The 24,748-nt window shown below is 32.4% G+C and overlaps 11 protein-coding genes across 11 annotated transcripts; 4 read left to right on the top strand and 7 right to left on the bottom strand. All coding sequences in view use genetic code 12, as the record gives it.

Moving 5' to 3' along the window:
* Window positions 1–173: 173 nt before the first annotated feature.
* ZCF13 (Zcf13p) lies at window positions 174–4,285 on the bottom strand. The gene has a single exon (XM_064881901.1). It carries the CDS (start codon window positions 3,870–3,872, stop codon window positions 258–260), a length of 3,615 nt encoding a protein of 1,204 aa, XP_064737630.1. The 5' UTR covers window positions 3,873–4,285; the 3' UTR covers window positions 174–257.
* A 1,278-nt stretch (window positions 4,286–5,563) lies between these two features.
* On the top strand, window positions 5,564–9,510 carry YBL053 (Ybl053p). Its single transcript, XM_064885722.1, has one exon. It carries the CDS (start codon window positions 5,633–5,635, stop codon window positions 9,461–9,463), a length of 3,831 nt encoding a protein of 1,276 aa, XP_064737629.1. The 5' UTR covers window positions 5,564–5,632; the 3' UTR covers window positions 9,464–9,510.
* On the bottom strand, window positions 9,489–11,199 carry RJT21DRAFT_120928 (uncharacterized protein). Its single transcript, XM_064881900.1, has one exon. The coding sequence runs from the start codon at window positions 11,019–11,021 to the stop codon at window positions 9,549–9,551; it is 1,473 nt and encodes a 490-aa protein (XP_064737628.1). The 5' UTR covers window positions 11,022–11,199; the 3' UTR covers window positions 9,489–9,548.
* FYV5 (Fyv5p) lies at window positions 11,200–11,912 on the top strand. The gene has a single exon (XM_064881899.1). It carries the CDS (start codon window positions 11,434–11,436, stop codon window positions 11,890–11,892), a length of 459 nt encoding a protein of 152 aa, XP_064737627.1. The 5' UTR covers window positions 11,200–11,433; the 3' UTR covers window positions 11,893–11,912.
* RJT21DRAFT_120926 (uncharacterized protein) lies at window positions 11,913–13,775 on the bottom strand. The gene has a single exon (XM_064881898.1). It carries the CDS (start codon window positions 13,711–13,713, stop codon window positions 11,965–11,967), a length of 1,749 nt encoding a protein of 582 aa, XP_064737626.1. The 5' UTR covers window positions 13,714–13,775; the 3' UTR covers window positions 11,913–11,964.
* A 16-nt stretch (window positions 13,776–13,791) lies between these two features.
* ZCF20 (Zcf20p) lies at window positions 13,792–17,287 on the bottom strand. The gene has a single exon (XM_064881897.1). The coding sequence runs from the start codon at window positions 17,149–17,151 to the stop codon at window positions 13,885–13,887; it is 3,267 nt and encodes a 1,088-aa protein (XP_064737625.1). The 5' UTR covers window positions 17,152–17,287; the 3' UTR covers window positions 13,792–13,884.
* A 155-nt stretch (window positions 17,288–17,442) lies between these two features.
* Window positions 17,443–17,930, top strand: SMD3 (mRNA splicing protein). Its single transcript, XM_064881896.1, has one exon. It carries the CDS (start codon window positions 17,498–17,500, stop codon window positions 17,816–17,818), a length of 321 nt encoding a protein of 106 aa, XP_064737624.1. The 5' UTR covers window positions 17,443–17,497; the 3' UTR covers window positions 17,819–17,930.
* On the bottom strand, window positions 17,928–19,397 carry GLR1 (glutathione-disulfide reductase; the record flags this gene model as incomplete). Its single annotated transcript, XM_064883022.1, has 1 exon — window positions 17,928–19,397. One exon carries the CDS (start codon window positions 19,395–19,397, stop codon window positions 17,928–17,930), a length of 1,470 nt encoding a protein of 489 aa, XP_064737623.1.
* Window positions 19,398–19,524: 127 nt separating this feature from the next.
* On the bottom strand, window positions 19,525–21,721 carry RJT21DRAFT_120922 (uncharacterized protein). The gene has a single exon (XM_064881895.1). The coding sequence runs from the start codon at window positions 21,367–21,369 to the stop codon at window positions 19,759–19,761; it is 1,611 nt and encodes a 536-aa protein (XP_064737622.1). The 5' UTR covers window positions 21,370–21,721; the 3' UTR covers window positions 19,525–19,758.
* Window positions 21,722–22,015: 294 nt separating this feature from the next.
* Window positions 22,016–23,197, top strand: RJT21DRAFT_120920 (40S ribosomal protein uS17). The gene is made up of 2 exons (XM_064881894.1): window positions 22,016–22,165; window positions 22,656–23,197. Exons 1-2 carry the CDS (start codon window positions 22,121–22,123, stop codon window positions 23,076–23,078), a joined length of 468 nt encoding a protein of 155 aa, XP_064737621.1. The 5' UTR covers window positions 22,016–22,120; the 3' UTR covers window positions 23,079–23,197.
* On the bottom strand, window positions 23,198–24,521 carry RJT21DRAFT_120918 (glutathione-disulfide reductase). The gene has a single exon (XM_064881893.1). It carries the CDS (start codon window positions 24,123–24,125, stop codon window positions 23,322–23,324), a length of 804 nt encoding a protein of 267 aa, XP_064737620.1. The 5' UTR covers window positions 24,126–24,521; the 3' UTR covers window positions 23,198–23,321.
* Between the last annotated feature and the right edge of the window lie 227 nt (window positions 24,522–24,748).

Here is a 24,748-nt window from a genome sequence, read left to right as displayed (position 1 = left end):
CTTCGGCGCACTGATGAATTCATCTGTAAATCCGTAACGTCGTGCGGCTCCATAAATAATATATGCATAACAGTTGCAAAAATTGCATTAAGCACATAAAGCATTATTATTTAATAAGTACAATAAATAGAATAAATAGAATAAATAGAATAAATAGAATAATAAATAATAATTAGGAGAATAAATAATAAATAGGATAATAATTAAATAATTAAATATATAAGTAGAAGGGAATTATTTTCTTTTTTATGACAGACTCAAATCTCCTTATCGAGATCACCATAAACTTCAAACAACTTTAAGAAGTCTTCGCCACCAAGATTGGCAGGCTCTAAGTCGTCATATGAGTAACTGTTAAAATTAAATCCTGATGGGTTAGGATTACCAGTACCCAAACCTGCATTAGATAATTGAGGATCTGTAGCATTTATTGGTGGAGGTACATTGCCTAGTGATGAATTAGGCATAGAACCTAGATCATAATTATTAGCACTTAAATTACCAGGCATTGATGAAGCATTTAAATTATTCGTTGTATCAGGTTGAACAAATGGTGTTCTACCAGTTCCTTGAGATATATCAGATGGTGACTTTGAATTTGCTTCTGTCCTCCTAAGCTGATTGGCTTTGGCAATCTTTTGCTTGGTTTGTTCATCTTTGGCAGATCTGAATTCTTCACACAATTTACATAAATATTGCAATTCTGATATGGTAAAAAACTCTAACATATTTGTCCCCTTATGAAAAAATCGAGGATATTGAATACTTGTTTGAAAAAATACACTAGGATTTTCCATACATTGCATTAATACAAAATATGTCATGACATATATTTTATAGGAATTAATATAATTCCGACTTAATTTTCGGAAATTCCCAATAAATAATTCAGCTTCAATTAATACCATTGAAAATAATTTATCAGTTACTTCTAATCTTGGTTTTATAGATGGATCACTACCAACTGATAAGGTTAATTCCATCTTATAATGAAGTAATCTAGCAAAAAATGAAGTTAAGAAACTATGAGTTTTAATCATACATCTTTCATTATTGGCAGTTAAATAATAATCATAATTTTTTCCAAATAATTCTACTGAATTATCTAATACAAATGACATAATATAAACCAATTGAACTACACTTTTAATGTAAATTTTAAATAATTCAATCCCTGCATTCATTGAAGGAGTTCGAGATTCATTATACTCATTTTCATAATGAATTGCAATCATATAATACATACATGATAAATTGGTTCTTAATTGAATAAATGTACAAAATTTAATAACTTTTAAATAACTTTCTTCATGGTCTTTACTATTAACTTCAAAGCTTGAACCATTACTAGGAACTTTGGCCGGTTTGCATATAAAGTCTTTAAAGAAATCCTTACCAAAGAAATCAAAAAAGATCTTTTCTAAATGATTGGTTTCTAATAATATCTCCACCACTCTTGGTTTATTATGAACATTATTAATTTTACGTACAATATTTCTATAAGATTCACATATAGTTTGTATCTTTTTTATAGTATCATTAAATTCTCCCGTCTTATCTTCTGTCATTAATGGTAATTCCACATCACATACTTCTATATCAGGAATATTTAAGTTTGTTCCGGCATGAATTGCCGATACTGCATCAGTAGTAATTAAATAATTCCATAATCTTCTCCAAGAATTAATTAATGTTTCTCGTTTAGTAATCGTATCATGAGCCACATAAAATGTCGGATCTCTATTTAATCCAATAGACATGGCATGACGCATTATAACTCCAAATAAAATATTGGAATCGGCTCCTCCTAATCCATGACAATCATCGGGAGCAACTTGTCTATAAAAATATACTAAAGTTAAATTTTGCACCAATCTAAATGATGATTTAACGGCTATTAATTCATCGGATATACATAAATTTAAAAGACTCGTAAATACTTCTGAATTAAGTCTTTTCATATCTATAATCATGGATTTTTCATCATCAGTATACACATTATTAACTTCATCATTATGAATAAAACTCATATATCCAAGACGAAGTACCACAAGAAGAATACCAACAATATTTAAATCATTTTCATTTTCAATTGATATATCAGTATAATAATCTCGAGTGAAATTGGGGAAATTATCTAATAAAGAATTCAAATCTATTAATAAAGAATTCTCATCAAGAATTGGAATAAATGGATGAACATGCATAAAGAATCGACAGAATAACAGAAACAAATTCAATTTGTTCGGTAATATACTTACAATGACTTTCTCCATAATTCTATAAAACTCTTGCCTATTCTTCTTTCCCGAGAATAACGACCGTCTTAAACTACTAACAAGATTTAACACTTCTTGTGATGAACTATCGAGTTTATCTTTAGTAGGTCCATTCACATCAGGATCTCTCTTAACTTCAATCTTTACATGATGACCCTTTGCCTTTGTCGACGTCTTGTTTCGAGGTTTAGTATTAGTTTCTTCATTATTTGATCCATTTTTATCTCCATCTTCATCATCGGATTTAACTTTAATCTTAGTAACAATCAATGCATCTTCCTCCATTACATCTTCATTTTCTACATCTTCACACATTTCCGATTCTAGATCAATAGAATTAGGTGAATCGAGATTGGAATTAACACTTTGCAGTTGCTGTTGTTCTATCCTAGACTTCTTGGGACTACCTTCATTACTTGCTCCTACCATACTAGAAGATGAGCTTAAGGTTCCAGACCCATTAATTGATCTCTTTCTTCTTCTGATAGAATCTTTCTTAATGTATTTAGCCATTTCTCCTGATTTAAATAACACTATAGCATAATTTCTAATTACTTTAATGAATGGATCACTCTTAGTTAATCCAATATATGATAATGTACCTTGTTGTTGCCATAATGAGCCTTCAAGATTTAATGAATAACTAGCATTAGTGAATACACTCATTCTATCATCTGGATTAACTTGTAAAATCGAGTTAGGACCAAGAGGAATAGAAACTAGAGTGTTTGAAGAAAATGATAAAAATGTTCCTCCAGGACCTTGTGGTGGAGGTCCATTAGGAGAAACTCCTGATTGGGATTGAGTTTGAGAAGTCACACTTGCGGTAGGAGATTGATGGGGTGGCTGTTGTCGAGGTGGTCCATGAGTTCCAGGACTTAATTGAATACTTCCACGAGGAGATGGGAAATTGAATTGACCCGATGCATTATTAAGAGCATCTGTTGAAGGAGCCGTAGTATACTGTCCTGAAGTATTAGATTGATTTGTACTTGTATTATAACTCGATTGGGAATGATTAAGATCCCCTGGTAATTGTTTTATAAATGATTTATCCATTGAGTTATTGGAATCTTCAAAAGGTTTCCCACCATTGGCTGGGTGAGGCCCTTGCGGTGAAACATAGTCTTGATCGGTAGATTCTGACTGCGAAAACTGATAGGCAGTAGGTTGAGGATGAGGTGGGAGTTGTTGAGGAGGTGGTTGAATTTGATTAATGGGCATTTGCATCTGATTAGGCATGTATTGAGGTGGTGGGGGGCCCTGGATCATGCCTGCAGGTGGTGGGGGGAGATGAGGAGCAAGCTGTTGATGAGGTTGTTGTAATTGATTTGGAGGAGGAGGAGGACGATGATGCGGTACTGGTTGATAATATGGAGCCATATGATGTTGATGAGGAATTGGTAAAGGCATTAAATCATTAACAGGCATAGGAGCATCGTTTGAATCACCTTCATAATAGCAAAGATGAGCAATTGATTTCTTTTTACAAGTACCACATATGGGCTTTACTCTATCACATTTCGATTTACGTTTTCGACATACTGAACAAGAAGCAGGCACTCTATGCCGCTTCTTCAGGGAGAATTCCATATTGATATTGGTTTAGATATGATTCGATAATTATAGTGACTCCGAGGTAGTTCGGAAAAATAACCTGGGGTAATTATATTTTTAAGCCTGCAAAAAAGATATGGGGAAATGTAGTCAGTGAGTTGAAGTGTTAACTGAAGTAAAAGTAAAGTAAAAGTAGTAAAATTCAAACAGTAGTTAGTTGTGGATTGAGGTGTAATATTACAAAAGATGTCATTGAGGGTACCAAAATTATGTCGAGATTGGAATAAATTAGCTTGGCTTAATGATAGTCGGTAGAATTAGTGATTGAATAGTAATGGTAACGGTAAATATTAACTATATATTTTTAGAGTTTATAGGGGATAACAATCGATTTATAACAAATATGAAAATTTGATATATTTCAACATATTTTATAAAATATGTCTAGACCATAATAATAAAGTGGTATGGTATCTCTATTTTGGAGTAATTACGCTAAAATTATATTGTTGCCCTGCATAATTTAGCAATTAACGGTAGAGAAGTTAGTTATTTAGCGCAATTATTTAAAAGCATTATTATTATTTATTAACATATACATATACTATACCCCAAAATTCAGATTTATATGAACTAGATGTGGGGGGTACTGATTCACATACCGAGATCACCCTTCAACCTTATCCCGATTTGTATATATGTATATTATTATGTGTTATGGTTAGATGGTACTCTATAATAGAGATGCATTTGGGTTGGCTATTTTTTTTTTCACATGAAAGTTTAGCGCGCATTAGTGAGATTCCTGTGCGACTCGCTAACATTTACATACTTAGTTGACGAAGTGATCATTACGATTGGCAGACTGAACAACTGATTCAATGATCAGTAAACTGGATCGGTAGATCTCATTGTCTGACTGTACTCATAGTCTATATGGTTAGTTTACTGGCATTATCTCACTAATCTATATGGCAAACTACAATTTCGCTTCGGGAATCGACAAATTTGCCGGTGAAAATTTGCATCAATTTGGAACTTTTCTAGTGAGATCCGTGGCTCTTTCATGTGAATTTCAGGGGGTAGTACCGAGCCGATAAGACAACCACAACAGGCCACTAATTATAAACTTGTGTTTGTGATTGGTGGTTATTCATACTAATTTGGGATGGGGTAACAGATCTAACATTCTGGTGATTATTTTGAGTCCCCTCCTAGATGCTAGATTCCATTTATCCTTCGAGGGTTTTCTTAACTATGGTGATGAGTGGTATACGAAGTGGATAGAAGGATCTACATTAAGGATTGTAAACGGTGAAACATTGTGGACAATGGCATGTCGATCATGTCAAAGTGATGTCAAGAGTCCATTGTGGTTAAGTAATGTAGTAATAAATATACTAATTGTAGTATCATAGTAATGTAGTAGTATCATAGTAATTATAGTAAGTAGTAGTATCATAGTATCATAGTATTATAGTATCATAGTATCATAGTAGTAGTAATTATCATAGTATTATAGTAGTAGTAATTATCATAGTATCATAGTAATTATACTAATTATCACACTAATTATCACACTAATTATACTACTAACTATCATAGTATCATACTAATTGTCTCACTGGTATGTCGCAAATAATGACATAGTGACGGCTTATGTCACATTTCTACCGCACTTCTGCGACACATCGCGACGTGTAAGTACGCGTTATTTTTATTTGACTCTCCGGATTTTTCACTCTACCATAACTATTACCAGAACCATAACTAACCATAACCAGAACTCTACCAGTATGAGCAGTAGTGAGTCTGAATTGGAGGACTCGTATAATGATCCTGAATTAGGAGATTTCATTGTGGATGATGACCCAAATGAAGTAGAGACGGAGAAGCAGAAACAGATTCCGACGGAACACCCACCAATCGATAGAATTACTCAAATGACATCTCAATTAAAACCCAATGAAACTCAAACTAGAAAGTTACTAAAGGCTCATATAGCCGTATTGGTATCTGCCCTTGGAGGTATCGATCATACTTCAACTCAATCGCCTCCACCATACAAATTAGGTCATGATGCTCTAGCATGTTTAAAAGATTTAAGAAGATGGATTAAGTCAGTTGATGAAACTAATAATACTTATGACGTAGCACTTGCATGTGCCGAGTCTGGATTAGTCATTAATGACTTAATTGTAATCTTATGTCAATGGGAAAATCAAAGCCGAGCTAAACAACCTATAAAGAATATAAGAACTACTGAAAGAATCATGTTAGCTTGTTTAGAATTATTAGTATTACTTACATGGCCAGTGGAATTAAATGATGAGCTGTCAGTGAATCAGAAATTATTATATTCCGATATTAAAAAGCATCAATTATTATACAAAAAAGCCCTTTTATCGGTGAATAATGGTCAAACTTTGAAGGCAGTATTAAGACTAGCTTTACCTACATTAGCTAAGGATAAATCAGATAGAGAACCTCGAGATAATGCAGTATTAAGATTAGTCTTGTTCTTTTTCAGAAATGTCTTATTTATAGAACCAGCTAGATCTTCATTTGCTTCTAAGAATTCAAGTGTAAAGGCTCCTACTTTAGTAGATAATTTACCTTCGGGGATAACGCTCGATGATATTTCTATAAATGTCGTATTATCAACGTTTAAAAAGCATAAAGTATTGATGTTTTTATTGACTATCTCCAATCTAATTGGTTCGGAGTTTGATAAGGAACTCTTTGGGCCGGTGTGTATCGAAAGTGTTTATTTGCTATTGAGGGGGGTCAATCCGTCGGACCTTTTACACCACAAGTATAACATCACCAGTACGAGTAACAGTAACAGTACCAATGCATCTACCAATGCTTCTACTTCCACCACATCAGGTATGCAATTACAGAACTTACTACAGAAAGAAGCCGACAAATCCAAAGCCCATTCTCAGAACTTATCTACTCGTCATGGAAGATTCGGTACCTTACTTTCCATCCGAGGAGGAGACTCTAATGGATATGTAGTCTCAGGACAAGAGGCTCTTCGAGATATGGGAGCCACTCTTGATAAACTTGATAAGTCCAAGAAATGGAAGAATAGAAATACTTTTAAGTATGATTCCGATGAATTCATTAGCTCTAAGACGGACTACTTAACTACTACTGGTAATGAATTACTCTATGCATTTGTTAATGACTTTTTAGTAGGAGGATGTTTCAATAATCTTATTGAATCTGTTGGATCGATCTTAACATCCAATTCATCGGACTTTTCTGCCGTTAATGAGTATGAAAAGGCCGTCTACTTCTTAATGATTGCCTGGTTTTTCCATTTCAAACGGGAAAGAAATACCCTTTATAGTAAAGGGTTGATTAGTGAAACAGTGGCGGACGATAATGATGGTGTAGATAAGTTTAATTATGGATCGGTCGGAGCAGGCTTGAGTGAAGTCAACTTTATATTGATCATTAGTTATTTCCGATCCTCGTATGATCTCCGACTCTGGAGTTCATTGCATGTGGCCATGGCCTGTTTTCGAGAGTTGCTTCTCATCTCTCATGCCTCCTTTGCCAAACTGAAGCAACAGCAACAGCAACAAGAACCAGCAGACGATGAACAAGATGATATCGATCGAGAATTGGCCGAGGGAATCATTCGGAAACTCTTCTCGTTCAATTTCTTCATCAACCTAATCATCCAGGTCTTACACACTGCGTCTAACCATTCTCCTGATTACTTAAGTGTGTGTGTCTCAGTAATTCATATCCTACTCAAGTCCTTTGAAGGATTTGCCAATGAGGATATAAAGATATACGTACAACATAAACGGAGACAATCGAAAAGAAATAAGAAGAGTATTAATAATCTTGATAAAGAAACCGAAAATCAGCTTCGAGATATCATAGATGGATCTGATGAAGAAGAAGCCAATGAAAGAATTCAGGAGATCTCTAAGGAGAGACAGTTGGATTTCAAACAAACCGAATTAAGATTCTTTCATACTTCGATCATTAGTACTTATATTGAGTATCTATCACGATATGAAGACTTAACTCATGAAGATATTAAACGATGTATATCATATTTCCATCGATTATTTGTAATTCGAAAGGATTTCGGAGGTCTATATCGGTTGGACTTTATGCAAACTCTTCAAAGACTTCGGAATTACTTACCTAAACATTCGAGTGTTCGGAATCATGTGGATGAGTTTATCTATTACTTTATGAAACGATTCAAGTTGGCACTCAGTCGATTTCCTAATTCGATTGAATTACTCTTTCCGAGATTTGAAGAAATCGGATTTAAAACTTACTTGACGACGGGAGAATTACATATAAAGGAAGATAAACATCATAGATCCACTAGTATTAAAGTGGGCCGAGAGTTGGAATTCACAAGAGATAACTTTTCTGATGATGAAAAGATTAAGATCTTAGTGACGGCCATCTATGATATAGAAACTATCAGACCATTTCTTTCATGGTATGTTCTTCAGCTTAAGTCCATTGTTCAACAGCGACTTGTTTCCGATACCGATACTGTCTATTCCCTTAATCAGAGTAAGTTTGATAAGTTCATCCTTGAGAACTCTTACGTCCGACTCCTCTTATACTTGACAGGATTCGAAGTACCACTTATAGTTGATCAGCCATGTAAGTTAAAGGCATCGATTGAATCAAGTGCATTGACAGAGAAGATTGCCTTGATTGAGAAATGGATACAGCAGCAACCAGCCATGTTTGAGGATAATAAGGATCCGTCGTACTTTGTCAGACAGAAGGAATGGGCAGACGATGAGTATGATGAAGAGGTTGATGAACAGTATGATGGTGATGGTTATGGAGATGATGATGATGAACCTATTGCCTTTGAAACTCGTGCTGATCCCAATGCTGATCGAACCAATGCCCATGAGTTGGATACTCTTGATGAGTTGGAACGGTCCTTACAAGCCAGTCAGGGTAGTGGTAGTCAGAGAGGCAGAGGTTCTAAAGGTAAAGCATTGAAGAAGAAGCAACAGAAACAGAAACAGAAACAGACCACCACCAAAAGGAAGTCAGCTACTCATCATCGTCGTAGACCACCCAGATCTCTTGGTATAGAATCAGGTGATGAAGCTCCGTTAAAGTCTAGTGAATTTGTTCATGATTCTGATGATGAATCTGACGATGAAAAGGTGCAAGAATTCTTCACTAGAGAAGAGAGATTACGGAGAATGTTATCTGAGTCTGGAGGGATTGTCAATCCTCAACAATTGGATGAATTTAAGAAGGTGTGGCAGCAATTGGAGACTGGTAGTGGTAGTGCACCTCGAGTAGCGTTAGAGAGACTGAGATCTTCATTATTTGTAGAGAGTTTACATGAGGATGACAATGACAATGATGATGAAGCAGATCAACCGAGTGCTCCCAGCTCACAGATGATGCAGAGTGACTCTGAGACTGAGAGAGTAGTCGATGAGAATTCTCAGACGTCTGAAGAGGATGACACAGTAACTAAGCCTAGTAAGAGACAAAGAGGTACTATTGATAGTGAGGAAGAAGATGAAGATGAGGATACATTTGTTAGTGCGTCTGAGGCACCTACTAGAAAGAGAAGATTAGTAATTGATGATGAGGATGAATAGAATATGTTGTTAGTACAGAATATATGTTAGTACAGAATATATGTTAGTATTGTCTATATATTAGAATATATGTTAGTAGTAATGACTAATCGTCTACACAATGACCTGCAGCTCCTCCGTTCACCGCCTGGGTGATACTCATAAATGAACTAATAAACATAACGGCAAATCCAAATACTACACATGCAATACTGGGTAAAGCTTTCCATATAATAAAGCTTCTCCTTTCCGATCCATGACTACTCTTATAATCCGTTTGATCCCATGATAATTTTAAATAACATAATGGAGGAATAATATAAGCCATTAATGAAGCCGAAGTAGCTCCAATTAATTCTAAAATTATTCCTAAATTACATGTAAATAAAGATACTGACATTGAAGAAAATACCAAAATAGTTGTAATGATAATATGTTGTTTTGAATTTAATTCAAGATCGGCTACACTATTCCCATCTTCACTAACTAATATAATATCTTTAAGTACATCTCTTACCACAAAGATTTCTAATGGGAAAGTAGTTAACATATTTAATCCAAAACAGAATCTTGCTACATTAATCCAATTATCATCACTTTTAAAATTATTTAATAGATTCCCCTTAGTGGCATCACCAAAATTTAATAGACCATTAATTCCCATAACTAAACAACATATCATTGATACTATACAAGAAATATGAGTTAATTTGGAGAATTTACTTAATGAAGCATTCTTCATTGATTGATAAATAAGTATAGTATTATGATGACAAACTAATGCAAAAGATATAACTGATATACCTTGAAATATATTTTTATTAACTGTCCATTCAAGTTTAGTTAATGGAGCTTTTAAATCTTTAGTAACAAATGGAGCTCTAACAATAGTTAATATAACAATTATTAACATACCAAATAATGCAAATCCACTAGCTTTAGCTAATTTAGATATATCTCTATTTAATGATAAAGGATATGAAATACATGAAGTAAATAATATAATAATAATATTTCGTTTAAATAACCAACCAAAGGTGGAATCTGAATTAGTAATTGAATTAGGTATAAATGCCTTTAGAACATGAGGAATTGTATCACCAATAATTACACAGAATGCCATACATCCTCCATAAGCAAATGAACTAATAGCAAATAAAAGTAATATTTTACCATATTTACCATAACAATAATTTACAGTATCTTGATAAGATTTAGTTTGTGATAAATGAGAATTTATAACTATAAGTCTTAAAGTCCAATCAATTAATATGGTTAATAATATCATAACAATAATCCCTCCTATTAATCCACTATTTCTAAATGCAAATGGTTGTCCTATAATCCCAGCTCCAAGAATTGAATTGGCCATATTAAGAAATGCCATTTGCATACTTGAAGTTCCAGTTTCTGGTGGTGGTTGAGTTCCAGGAATGTCAATTTCATAATCTAATGATTCAATAGTTCGTACTTCAAAACTGTCTTCATTAAGGTCTATATCTATGGCTTCGACATTTTCTGAGTCGGCACTTACGTGCTGCGGCACGGAGGTATACTCCTTCTTATTCTCTTCTGTCATAATATGCTGTAATGGGTATGTTAAGTAGGGATCTATGGTCTAATTAGGCTAATTACGTCATGAAGGTTTAAGTCACTTTTGATATTTTTATCAATTTGGGCTCGGACACGTCCCACACTTATCAGATGGTTTAAACAAGTTTAAAGAATTTGAAAGAATTTCAAATGAATTTCAAATGAATTTTATATTTGACTGGTATATATACAGGACAGTTGTCTACTGTTAAATACTGTTAATTTTGACCAGCATAATCAGGTGGTTGACTAACTAACTGAGTCAGTCTCCACAGTGTTAGTAGAAACAGGAGTGTCAGTGCGGCTTACCTCCCCAATATATTTTTTCACGAGATGCCTTACTTAATGTCTTAACTATTACCCATACTAAACCACTAAACCACTAAACCACAACCAATATGGCAGAAGCACGTGGCAGAGGAGGTTACCGAGGTAAAAGCAATCGATACGTTGACCGTCGAGAGGCCAAATCGGCCGAGATCAAAAAGTCCTTAACCCATCGAGCTCGTTTAAGAAAGAGTTACTTCAAATTGCTTGCAAAGGAAGGAGGAGAAGAAGAGGTTACTGGTAGAGATAGAAGTGAAGATAATGAAGAGACTAAACGTATAAAAGGAGAAGAAAAGGAACCTAAGCGATTCTCATATGCTGAGAGAGCACAAATAGTGAAAGAAAGAAAAGAACATAAACGAAAGGAAGAGTTGGAAAGAGTTAGAGAGAAGAGACGGTATATTGAAAAGAGAGCTAAGGATAGAGAATTAAAGAAGGAAAGAGTTACTCAAACCACACGAAAGGGTCAACCACTTATGGGGCCTCGGATAACGAATCTTTTGGATAAGATACGAAAGGATATGCAATAGTTGTTAGTATAGTTAGTAGGTATATTAATTTATTAACTTTATACAAGAATAGAATAGATTAGATTAAATTGTTTACAATAAGGAATTAGGCCAATGCTTGCGTAATACCATAACAAAGTCGTAGATATAGAGAGTACTCAATCTTTTATGATAATTAACCCAATTTTGTACATGACCCATAAATCTCATGATAGAATATTTCAGATATGTTCGATTAAGTTGTTCAGTAACTTCATCATACACAACTTTCGCACAATAATTAGCCATTATTAAAAAGGTTCTTTGTGGTCCTAAAGGATTATTTAAACTTTCATCAAGACTTCTTGTTAAATCATTAGTCTTAAGGATTAATAATACTATCCGAGGCATAGTACTTAAGATACTCATAAGATCTTCAATGATTCCATCTTCATTAAGTCGCACTTGTATGGCATCCATTTCTTCTTCAGATCTAGCCACTGAAATATCATAATTTAATGCAACTTCTGGTGCTCTACCAGTAATTGCTGATGCAAAGATTTTAAATTTTTGTTCACCTTTAATTCCAGCAAATTTCTCAGCATAATATTGCATTTTATTAATATCATTATCAAGTAGAGCTAACCAAAAATGAGAATAATCTCGTTTCATTTGGATTGGAATATTACGATATAATCCATGATCATATAATATAATTTCAAAATTATGACCATATTTAGATTTTGGTATACTTCTAATAGCTAAATTACCTCCATGAGGATCACAATGAAGTCCAACTCCTGGAGTAAATATCATATCATTAAATATATGAGATAAACAAGCAGAAACATCTGATGGAGATATATTATGATCTTTTAAATATTTTAAATTATCTAATCTAACTCCAGTACAACTTTCCATAATTAAAATTCTTGGTTGAGCTGATACAACATTTGGAACTCTAAGAGCTGTTTCACGTTGTCTAGTTTGAAAATACTGAGAAGTTTTACGAGAATTTTCGGCTTCACAAGTAAAATCTAATTCAACAAAGATTGAACTTTGCATTTCTTCTCCTAACCAAGTTAAGGGATATTCAGGAAATACTTTATACATCAAATTAAATACAATTTTAGTTAAATAAACATCTAATGGTACAAATTCTTGTAATGAAGGATGTTGAATCTTTACCGCAACTTTTTCACCTGTTTCTCTTAATGTAGCTATATGAACTTGAGCTAATGAAGCTACTCCTATTGGATTAGGATTAAATTCCGTAAACATATCAATTAATGAAACTCCTAAATCAGTTTGAAATAATTTTTCAATATCTTCCATTGAAGATTGAGGACATTTATCTTGTAATGGAATCATTGTATCAGTCCATTCTTTAGGTAATAAATATGTTAAAGCAGTTATATGTTGACCTAATTTAATATAAACTCCTCCATTGTGTTCAAGAGCTTTTAAAGTAATTTCAGCAGCCTTTTTATGAGTTTTACTTAACGCACTTTGTCTTTCATCTTCAGTATTATATTTCCCACTTAATGTCTTCTTATAAGCCATAAAACATCGAATCATAGCAACTCCTACAACTCCCAGCCGTTCCGCGGTTAATACTACATGTTTGAAATCATCATTTATATAATATAATCCCGAGCCTATAAGTCCGAGTCCTACACCATATTTGAATAATGTATACCGTCTATTCTTAATGGGAATATTTACGGTACTTACACTATAAGTTCGATGAATTCTGGTGATATCTCGGACATACAGTCCCGGCCAGACTTTGAGCCGCAACCCTGACCATCTGGTCTTATATATATTATGAAAACCGATCATACTGATGAAGCTGAGATTCATTAATAGTACTTTAAGAGTTATACGAAGAGATCATTTTATACGGTGGAGGTGACGCATGTGATACTGCACGTGAACGCTCACGAGACTAAGCATGTGATTGGATCACGTGCACTACTTATACACTTTTAATTAATTATTAATTACTAATTACTAATACTATATATTTATAAATTACTGAAAGAACCCTTCAATTTGGTCCAATTCAGGTCCATTGGGATAACTGATTTGTTCTAGAAGCGATTCATTCTGAAGAAAATCAAAATCAAAATCATTAAGCATTTGAGTATCAAACAGAATTGGACCAGAAGTTGAAGAAACTTCTCTCTTAATTATATCCGATTGAGATTGAGGTTCAGGTTGGAATGCGGGTGGTGGAGTAGGAGTATGTTTGGATCTAACCGGATCCAATAGATGCTTTTTAGGATCTTCTCCGCGAATATTACTTTCCATTTGATTATAACTTTGAGATAATGAACCCTTAGCAATGGCTGTATGATCAAAGGGACATCTTCTCTTTCTTGATTCTTGTTTGGGAGATAATGATATATCATTATTTAAATTCGAGAATCTAGTATTCTCATCCATTGGAGTAGTAATATGAGATATAGGACATCTAGTAAATCCATTAACTTCAGTATTGTTATTATTGTTATTATCATTCTTTTGATTCTCTTGTTGTTTTATAACAGGACAAATCTTTTGTCCATTAAAGAGTGGTACATTAGCATGAATTTGGGCATAGTTAATCTTTTTGGAATTACTGACAAAGCTTAAATAGAATCTCCATAATTTTGAAAGTTTAGATGCTCTTTCTTTATCTATTAATGGACTCTTTGATAATAAAGATACTGTATCATCGACTGCATCAACTATATGTTTAGTAATAAGATCATGTAATCCAACTCCATAATCAGATATAACTTTGGCATTCAAACTATGGGATACTTTCCCAAGGACATTCTTAAATATATTTTCCAGATTTAATGGAATTGTATGATTATGATTATGATTATTATCATTTTCATCAGTTCGAAGTCGAATTAAAAAACTAATAATAAATTGAATTAATCGAGTTAATACTTCAGTTAATGCCAGTAATACATACTGAGTATTCATTGATTCTAATTCCAATAATAATACATTTCGAATATGATCAATACATTGAAGATATTTAATAAAGATATCCGGAATTAAGGAACCAATAAGATCCTGATCCATTGATTCTTCTGCTTGTAATAAAGTTATATACTTCATAAAATATCTTAAATAATGAAGAATTAATTCCGCTTCAAATCTTCGAATTTGTCGTAATTTTCTTAATCCTAAATCGACTAACCATGTACTACATTGTCTTATTAAAGTATCTAAATTTCCTACCGATAATTTAGGATCTCCTACTTTAAAAATTCCATGACATAAAGCTGAAGATACTCTTGCAATTAAATAATGAACATGAAGACTTATAGTTAGATCATCATACTTAACAGAATTTAAACTAGTAATATATTTAAGATGATACATTACCAGATCAGCTTCTTCAATTTTAGAATAAAGTAATATAAGATATTTATCAATTCTTTCTGAATGTTTAATTAATGGAACAAAATTAAACGCTGATAAATTAGCTAATCTAATTAAATCAGACCATAAATAACACATATGAATTCTTAAATCTTTAATTTTCCGTTGATGTTCATCATGTCTAAAAGTTATAAGTTCAGGATCTTTCCATAATTCAATAATTGATTCATTATCTAATAATAATTTTAATAATGAACAAAATAAACTATTAAACCCTGATTTATAATCAGAAGTAGTTCCATAACGTTTATATTCAGATAATTCTCGATTAAGTACAGTTATTGTACAAGCAATAACTCCTAATGATTGAATTGGTTGTTCATCATATGGTTTAGGATTAAGTAATCCAACAACATATTCTTGAACAATATAAACCATATTTGTAGGTTTAGATCCAAGTCCAATATAAACAATTTCCGTTGGAAATAAAGAATTAAATTTAGCACTTATATCATCAGGTAAATTAATTTTAACATTCAGTCGTAATATTTCTAACAGTTCTTCAATAATTAATGATAACATACTTAAATAAACTCCCTTCATTTTTAATCTAGCATATAATTCAAGATCAGAAAATTGACTTGATGAACCATATGAAAGATTTAGAGTTATATCATTACCGATTTTTTTAATTATACCTTGAATTTCCTGTTTATAAAAACTTAATAAATCTCGAGATTCAATATCATAAGTTGCATTATTAAAATAAAAATCAATTAAAAAGTATAATTGTTTATAATTAAGTTTTTCATTACCTCTTACTAAATTAAGAGTTGAATCCCAAATATTTTGTAATTTAATTAATAAACTTCTGCCCTTTTCTGATATATAATCATGTTCAGCCATTTGTTGTTGTTGTTGTTCTTCTGATTTTGATATAGTAGTTGTGGTGGTAGTGGTGGTGGTGGTGGTAGTTGTTGATTTAGGTTTATCGATTAATTTAACTAATGAATAAGGTGATGAATCATTATATGGACTAGGAGTTACAGTATCTTCAGTCATGAAATTAAAATCACATTCAATTACTGGACATCTCAGTTCATCACCTTTTCCATTTGTATTGGATAGTCCATTGGAATTGGCAATGGGTGGACTTCCAGTTGAAAAAGTAAAATCAACTTCAGTAATTCTATAAGGAGATTTCTTAGATAATGGATTAGTAGTTATTGATTTATTAGTTAATGTTGCATTAGGTGGAGTTGTACTACTAGAATTAGATGCTTTCAATAAATTCATCTTATACATATGATATATCTTTTGTAAATTGGTGATTTTATACCATAGAGCCGTTAATTGAGGATCAAGTTTAATTAAATTTATCCAGGAATAAGTATCGACATAATGAGCCAGTTCAGTTTTCAGAGATAAGATCAAATAAGTTGGATCATTAATTATCTCTAAATAATCTCGATTCTTTATAGTAGAATTACTTAATTTCCCAAGAATTGTTATACTAGTACAAGTATTATGAGATGTAATTTCATGATTTTTAGGTGAAAATTGTTGAACTACTGATAATTGACGTTTAAGATCTTCGATTTCTCTTCGTTGATTGTTTATAACTTTTTCATTTTGTAATTTAAGTTGTTTAAATACTTCTGATTGTTCAATAGTTATATGATTATGATCAATTTGAGGTACTGATCCCGTAATCGGAGTATCGGAAGATGATTCGGCTTGAGTCCAATGAGGTTCTAAATATTCGCAAAGATGTGCTACTCCATTCCGAACACATCCTCCACAAGCCGGTTTAACTTTATCACATTTTACTTTCCTTTTCTTACAATTTAAACATGATATGGGGACCCTCTTTCTTTGTCTTTGAGGTTTAGGATTGTCTCTTGTACTGGGAGTCATGATGAAATATTCGTTGAAATTCGTGGGTTCAGGATGGAAATTTCACCTACTTTCTCAAATTTACTCTTAGACCATTCCACTAACTTATGACTTACTCACTTTAAGTTGAAAATACTAGTTATGGAATCGGAATCGGTATACTTATTAATAATTTAACTATATATTATATGCCGAGGTCGTGTCTGGGGATGAGGAGAGGGTCTGTGCAGGACCGCTCTCTTCTGCGAAAAAATGTTTCTTTACCAGCTTAAGTTAAATGACTATAAAGGAATACACTGTAACTTAGATTAGCTTTAGCTTAGTTTAAGTACTAAAGATAATACATTATAGGAATATTTTAAGTAGAATGTCTGCAGGTATACCGGTACGGTTATTAAATGAGGCTCAAGGGCATACGATTTCTTTGGAATTGACTACGGGAGATACTTACCGAGGTAAGTTATTAGAAAATGAAGATAATATGAATTTATCATTATATGATGTAGTAATTACTAAAGGTAGAACAGGAGCAACAACTTATATGAATCAAGTATTTGTTAGAGGTTCAATGATTAGATTTATATCGGTACCAGAAATATTAAAAAATGCTCCTATGTTTTTTATGAAACCAGGTGATAAACCAAAACCTCCTGTTAGAGGTCCTCCACCCAAAAGGGTTAAACGTTAATGAGTTTAATTCATTAATCGTATGCATTTTATGTAAATTAGAAATTGTATATTAATATTATAATTATAAATAATTTTATAATTATTATCTAGATTAAATAATATATTAATTAGGTCATGGTAACAAGTTCTTCAGCTGATGTAGGATGTATAGCAACACAACTATCAAAATCCTTCTTTGTAGCTCCCATCTTAATAGCAACACCAAATCCTTGTAAAATTTCTGAACTAGCATCTCCAACGATATGAAGTCCAACAACTTTCTCTTCTGGACCTTGAACAATAATTCTATAAGCAGTTGGAGATTTTAATTCATCACTATCCATCATAGCATAATACATTGAAGTAAATTTAGAATTATAAATTTTAATATTTTCTTCACCATATTTTGCTTTAGCTTCTTTAGTAGATAATCCAATTGAACCAGCTTCAGGATGAGAAAAGATTACTGAAGGAATATTTTCATAATCCAATTTATCTTTAATATAAATTTCTCCACCAAATAATCTATTGGATAATTTACGACCAGCAGCAATAGCAACAGGAGTTAATTCAACTTTACCAACTACATCACCTAAGGAGAAAATCTTTGGATGAGCAGTTTGTTGATATTCATCAGCAATGATTTGCTTTTTATCATTAAGTTTAACTCCAACATGTTCTAATCCAATATCAATTAAAGATTTTCTACCAACTGTCCAAATTAATTCATCAACTTCAAGAACTTTACCATTACCTAAATAGACTTTTTTCTTACCATCACTAGTTGCTTCAACTTTACTAACACCTCCAGAATTCTTATGAATGTTAACTCCTAATTTATCAGTATAATAATCAGTAATAGTAGTTTGAATTAAATCATCAAATGATCTTAATACAGTTTCACCTCTAATAATGAAATGAGTTTCAGTACCAAGACTTTGGAAAACTCCTGAAAATTCAACTCCAATATATCCAGCTCCAACAATTGCTACTGACTTTGGTTGAGTTTCTAATTCAAAAAATCCATCAGATGTAACTCCTAATTCACTACCTTCAATACTTGGAGGTACAATAGCAGTACCACCAGTTGCAATTAAGATATTTTTTGCTGAAAATATTAACTTTTCATTCTTTTCATACTTCTTACCCTTTTCTAAAAATCCAATTTCTTGATCTCCAGTTAAAGTTACTTCAACATCACCTTGAGAATTTATAAATTTAGCATGTCCATATAAATATTCTACTCCTTCTCTATTTAAATTATTGGCATAAATACCATTTAATCTTTTAACATAAGCATCTCTTTTGGATTTAAGTAATCCCCAATTAAAATCACCATATTTAACTTCTTGTTCAGTTTCGGATAATCCATAAGATTTTAATTGATGCTTTCTATGAGCATTATCAGCTACATACCACATAACTTTCTTTGGTACACATCCAACATTAACACATGTTCCACCTAATTTCTCAAATTTAGATTCAATTAATAAAACTTTAGCTCCATATTTAGCTGCACGACGAGCTGAAGCAACTCCTCCTGAGCCTCCTCCAATAACAAGATAATCGTAATTCTTAAGGGGAGTAATTGGTGCCATATTAATTGCGGAATTAGTTAAATGTCTATTGATACTACTTAATCTAGATGTGGAATTCTTCAATATATTACTTGCTGAAGAGCTCTTGAACATTATCTAATTAAAATTAAAAATTAAAAAAAAAAATGTTGCTGTGTATTTCAAAAGTATCTACAAATTAATCATCACTAATGTTCAATGGGTCAATGGGGTTTGAATTGCTGCTCCAGGCTTTTCCTCCCTGCAGACGAATTTTGATTACGAATCCAAGATGCGAAATTTTTAGTGGGTGTGCCACAAAAGGTGGCGAACCAGTACATACATAAGTTTTGAATTTTTTATTACTTGAGGGTAGAATGTTTTCCGGTGAGGATTTACCAATTCAATCTTCGGTGCTCATTCCACCGTTATTATCAGTAGTTGCAAGTTTGACGCACTTTCTGAGAAAATTGAGGGTAAAGAAGTGGAGTTCTTCATTAAACTGATCAGTAATGGCTCCATCATAATCATCAAATGAGTATTGATTATCATCTTGACTAGTAGTAGAATCATCATGATCATGATCTTGATCTTGATTATGATCTTGATCTTGACTACTAACATCTTTAACATCAATTCCTTCATACTTTCTTAATTGATTCTTATATATCTTATCTAATTTTTGTTTTATAATGGTTTGAAACTTATCATAGGCAATTTCATCCATATCAAACTTATTAAAACTTCTTCTTCTTTTTCTTCTAACACTTGATGATCCTTCTCCATTTAAATCATTTGATCTTTCCATTAATAATGTTCGTGTATCTTCTAATTCCAATTGAAATGCTCGATCTTCTTCTAATAATCCAGATATTTCATCTCTATCTTCTACAAATGTCTTTTGAATATTGGAACTATTATCGAATGCTGAATAAATGGAATTATTAGTAATATAATCTTGATTTAATCCATTACTTAATCCAAATAATCGAGTTAATACTTCCTTCTTTTGAGTTATTTGAACTTGACGTTTAGCATTATATGTATGGGCTTGTTGAAATATTTTATCATGACGATCTTGAATATCTCGTTTACTTTCATTTAAAAGTCTTTTTAATTCAGCTTCTGAATTATCATCCTTAACACCTGATTTATTAAATGATTCTAATATTATTTGTAATTCTCCTCTTGTATATCCAGGAATTGCTTGAATAATATTATTCTTAATATTTTTACTTCTAGTAGGTATACGTTTCCCTATCAGTCCATTTTTATAAATATTATTATTAATACTATTATTATTATTATCTTGACCCTCATTTTCACTTAATCCATCATCTTCAGATTCACTTGAATCTCCAAAAATGATATTTTTAGTCATTCTCTCAGCTGATTCCCATGCTTTAATTTGTGATTCTTTGATAGCAGGAGGTAAATGATCCCCATGTTGTAAATCAATACCATTAGGATAATTAGTGAAAACTGAATAATCATATCCATTCATATTCATAGGTTTATGAATTATAAAACTGGGTATTGATCTATTCGGATGACTCTCATCTATAGTTTGTGATGAATAATTCATATTATCAACATATCGTTTCAGAGATTGATGAAGATTTAGTAACTTAGTTTTGATTATTCCAGCATTTTTCAGTAGATGTTGCAGTTTAGAATCATGATGAGATCGCTGGGTTTGTTGTTGACCAGTGGTAGCTTGTTGTTGTCGATGCTTTTGGAATCTTCGTATATTATTACTTGGGGTACTTATCATTGACGTTGAAGATGAACTGACAGTTCTTGTAGTATTATAAACCAATGAATCATTAGGATGTAAAAAGGTTGAATCCGCCATATGAGATGTAGATATTATTCTTCCATTTATATTATTAGTATTATTATTATTAGTAGTAGTATTGGTAGATGAGGCAGTAGAGAATTTGGGTAAGTTATATTTAGACGCTATATTGGCATTTGAACTTGTGCTTGTATTGTTATTAGATGTAGAATTCATGGATACTGATGTAATATAAAAATACACAACCAATTTGATGAACAACTGGGGATAACGATGAGATAACTATTAAAGTAAATATTAATTAGAATTAGATGAACTGAATTGATAAAGGAAAATTAGATACACTTGGTAATGAGCGAGTATGAACCAGTCCCTCTTTCTCTTTTTGTGGTGGTGATAATAGAGCCCTATGGTGGTGTGTTGTTTAGCGATAATCCGTTTGCAGTTTAAGCTAAAGTATGCCACAAACTAAAATATCCAGCCGGTCTTGATAGTGTTTATTATTCGGTAGGGACCACACAAAGTGTAGAAAGTGTAGACTTCCCAATGAGGCAATGTGCAAGACGGTGTGGCTGGTATGTCTCACAATAAACTTGAAAACATTACATCAAAAATATAAAAATAATAATAATAATAATAATAATAATAAATTTAAATTTACATTTGATCACGTGCATTTTTGATACTTTAGGGTTATATCCCTCATGTCTTATCTGTGTGCAGTCCTGATATTTTAACTATGTAAATGTCGCATTACCTAAAATTATGTCTCACCTAGATATTCCAGACAAAAGTCGTATCTCAAACAATACTATTGAAGCATGGATGTTCTATACTCGCACTGTAAACTATGCGACACAGTAACCAAAGATTTTTTTCTTTCAATTAAAAATTTTCATTTAGATATTTCATACCAGAGTTGTTTAAAGACTTTTTAACTTCATTAGATTAAGTACTTAAAGACAAGATGGCTACTGAATTAACCGTTCAATCTGAAAGAGCTTTCCAAAAGGTTTGTACCAATTCAAAATCCGATCAATAGTTGAGAATTATCCCAGTGTGAAGTGTTATGAAAAATTAATCAAGTAATGTAAGGAAAGTTAGATATAGTATCAATAATGAAAATATAACAAAGAATAAAGATTAAATTAATCAATATGGCATAGGAATCAACAGCAATACGAAGATATTACTTTCAACTCCAGAGAACCTTTTCCACATGTAGAAAATATGGAAATATGAAGAAGCATCATCATCAACCATAAGATGACTTATGAGACTACAACAGCATAAGTTTTCAATCTTTTATTAATAAGAATCTCATGTAGATTACCAAGACTATGGACACCACAATTTCAACAATAATCAAATTAATCAAGAAATAAACAAATATTTTACAAATCATATACAAGTAATAGAAGTAATGATATTCACACTAGGAATGAATTTAACTGTTGAATCTAAACTCTTCAAGAGAATCTAATACTAACTTAATATTATAGCAACCACACATCTTTACCAACCCAAAGGCTAGAGCCAACAGAAAGACCAAGAGATGGTTTAAGGAAGTTGGTTTAGGTTTCAAGACCCCAAAGGCCGCCATTGAAGGTACTTACATTGACAAGAAATGTCCATTTGTCGGTACTGTTTCTATCAGAGGTAAGATTTTAACCGGTACTGTTGTTTCCACCAAAATGCACAGAACCATCATTATTAGAAGAGATTACTTACATTATGTTCCAAAATATAACAGATACGAAAAGAGACACAAGAATGTTGCTGCTCATCTTTCCCCAGCTTTCAGAGTCCAAGAAGGTGATGTTGTTACTGTTGGTCAATGTAGACCAATCTCTAAGACCGTTAGATTCAACGTCTTAAAGGTTGCTGCTGCCGCTTCCAAAGCTAAGCAATTCTCCAAATTCTAAGGTTAAACAGGAAAAAGATTGAACTATATATATCAACCGTACATATAATTTATTTCCTTTCTTTAATGTTACATTAGTATAAATATATAAAAATCATCATATACATATAATTAATTTTCAAGCATGTGTATGTAGTTTAAAATAAAGGTCTTTAAGTGAAGTCTATATCTATTAATTCTATACAATTATGATAAACTCCGTTCTTAGATTCATACATAAAATAAAATAAAACTAAATCATTATTTAAACATTAGATGGTGGATTAACCTTTTTAACAGAAATCTTGGAATTTCCCCAAGTTTCAATTGACAGAGCTAAAAGGCCATCCTTGTGCAATTTAACGAAATCATCAGCTCCTCCTCTACTTTCATGAGATGCACCAACTAACACATTAGGAACTGTATTTCTACCGGTAACTTCTGCAAGATATGCTTGTAATTCCTTTCCATGTTCATGTTTATCTAATTCAACCACGGTGTATTTAGGGGAGATTTCATAATTGTCAGCCAACAACGACTTAATTCTCTTGGAGAAAGGACAGTAAGTTTTAGAAAATATAGTCATAGGAGAGAGAGATCTGATTTCTAGTAAACTCTGAGAAGGATCGAAAGCTCCTTCTGCTGCTTTTTCGGTATCTGGCGTTGATTTAGAATCAACTTTAACATCTGCAGCTGGCTTGTTACTTGAATCCTTTACCTCCTTGTTCTCATCAGTTAATTTGGAGATTCTTTGATTTATGGCTTCATCTTGTTTATCATTATTCTTCGATTCGATTAAATTACTGATACCACCAGATCCACCTACTGCTGCACCAATAGCTCCAGCGACTTCTGCACCGGCTCCAGCTCCAGCTCCAGCTCCAGATCCACCGCCTACAGAGCTTCCCTTCTTTAAGTCAACCAGAGCTCCTGATCCTACTGAAGCAGAACCAACAACTGATTCATTAACTGGCTCATAAGTCTTTGAATTAGACCGATATAATATAGTGACCAATATTACGACAATCACACCCAACCCAATGGCTCGAAACTGTCTTGTGCTAACCATATCTGCTTATTAATTTGTTATAGTAATAAAATAAAATCTTCAAAAATTCACTTGTTTACACTGAGGAATAGTTCATCAATACTCTTTAATACAAGTATACCAACAATAGAAAAATATTAGTTTGTCTTTATGTAGATACTATCTATATGTTTAGAAAGCTGAGTATGATCCAACAAATGTCTAGATTTTCGTTTCAAAATATTTCCATTTATTTTTAGGTGCCACGTAAAAAATTTCCATTCGCGTAAGTTCGGCCCCCTGGATTAGTAGTGATACAGATACACATTTATGTGTGTTTTAGAACGTGTTGTTGTGTGGACTCATTGTCTATAGAGTGGTCATTTGGGACCTGTATGTGTAGTTGGTGAGGTTTTGTCTAGAATAAGTAATAATATGATGTCTCTTAAAAATATCGATATTAATCTCTACTGTAGAAGCAAGATCGATACAGCTGCACATAATTTGAAAATGCTTGTAGATGCTAATTTACAGAAAATGGTCTATACGAGGTGTTTTGCATTAACATTGATCCAGAACAGGTGAATTTAGCTCATTGTGTGTTATAATTTACCATTCGATCTTAGTTAATAACGTAAAAGCTTTACAGTCTTATCAATCATATA

Source organism: Scheffersomyces amazonensis, assembly GCF_036850825.1.
Source record: "Scheffersomyces amazonensis strain UFMG-HMD-26.3 chromosome Unknown RJT21scaffold_4, whole genome shotgun sequence".
Classification (NCBI taxonomy): domain Eukaryota; kingdom Fungi; phylum Ascomycota; class Pichiomycetes; order Serinales; family Debaryomycetaceae; genus Scheffersomyces; species Scheffersomyces amazonensis.
Note: the sequence above shows the minus strand (reverse complement) of the source record. Positions and strands in the feature narration are given on the sequence as shown.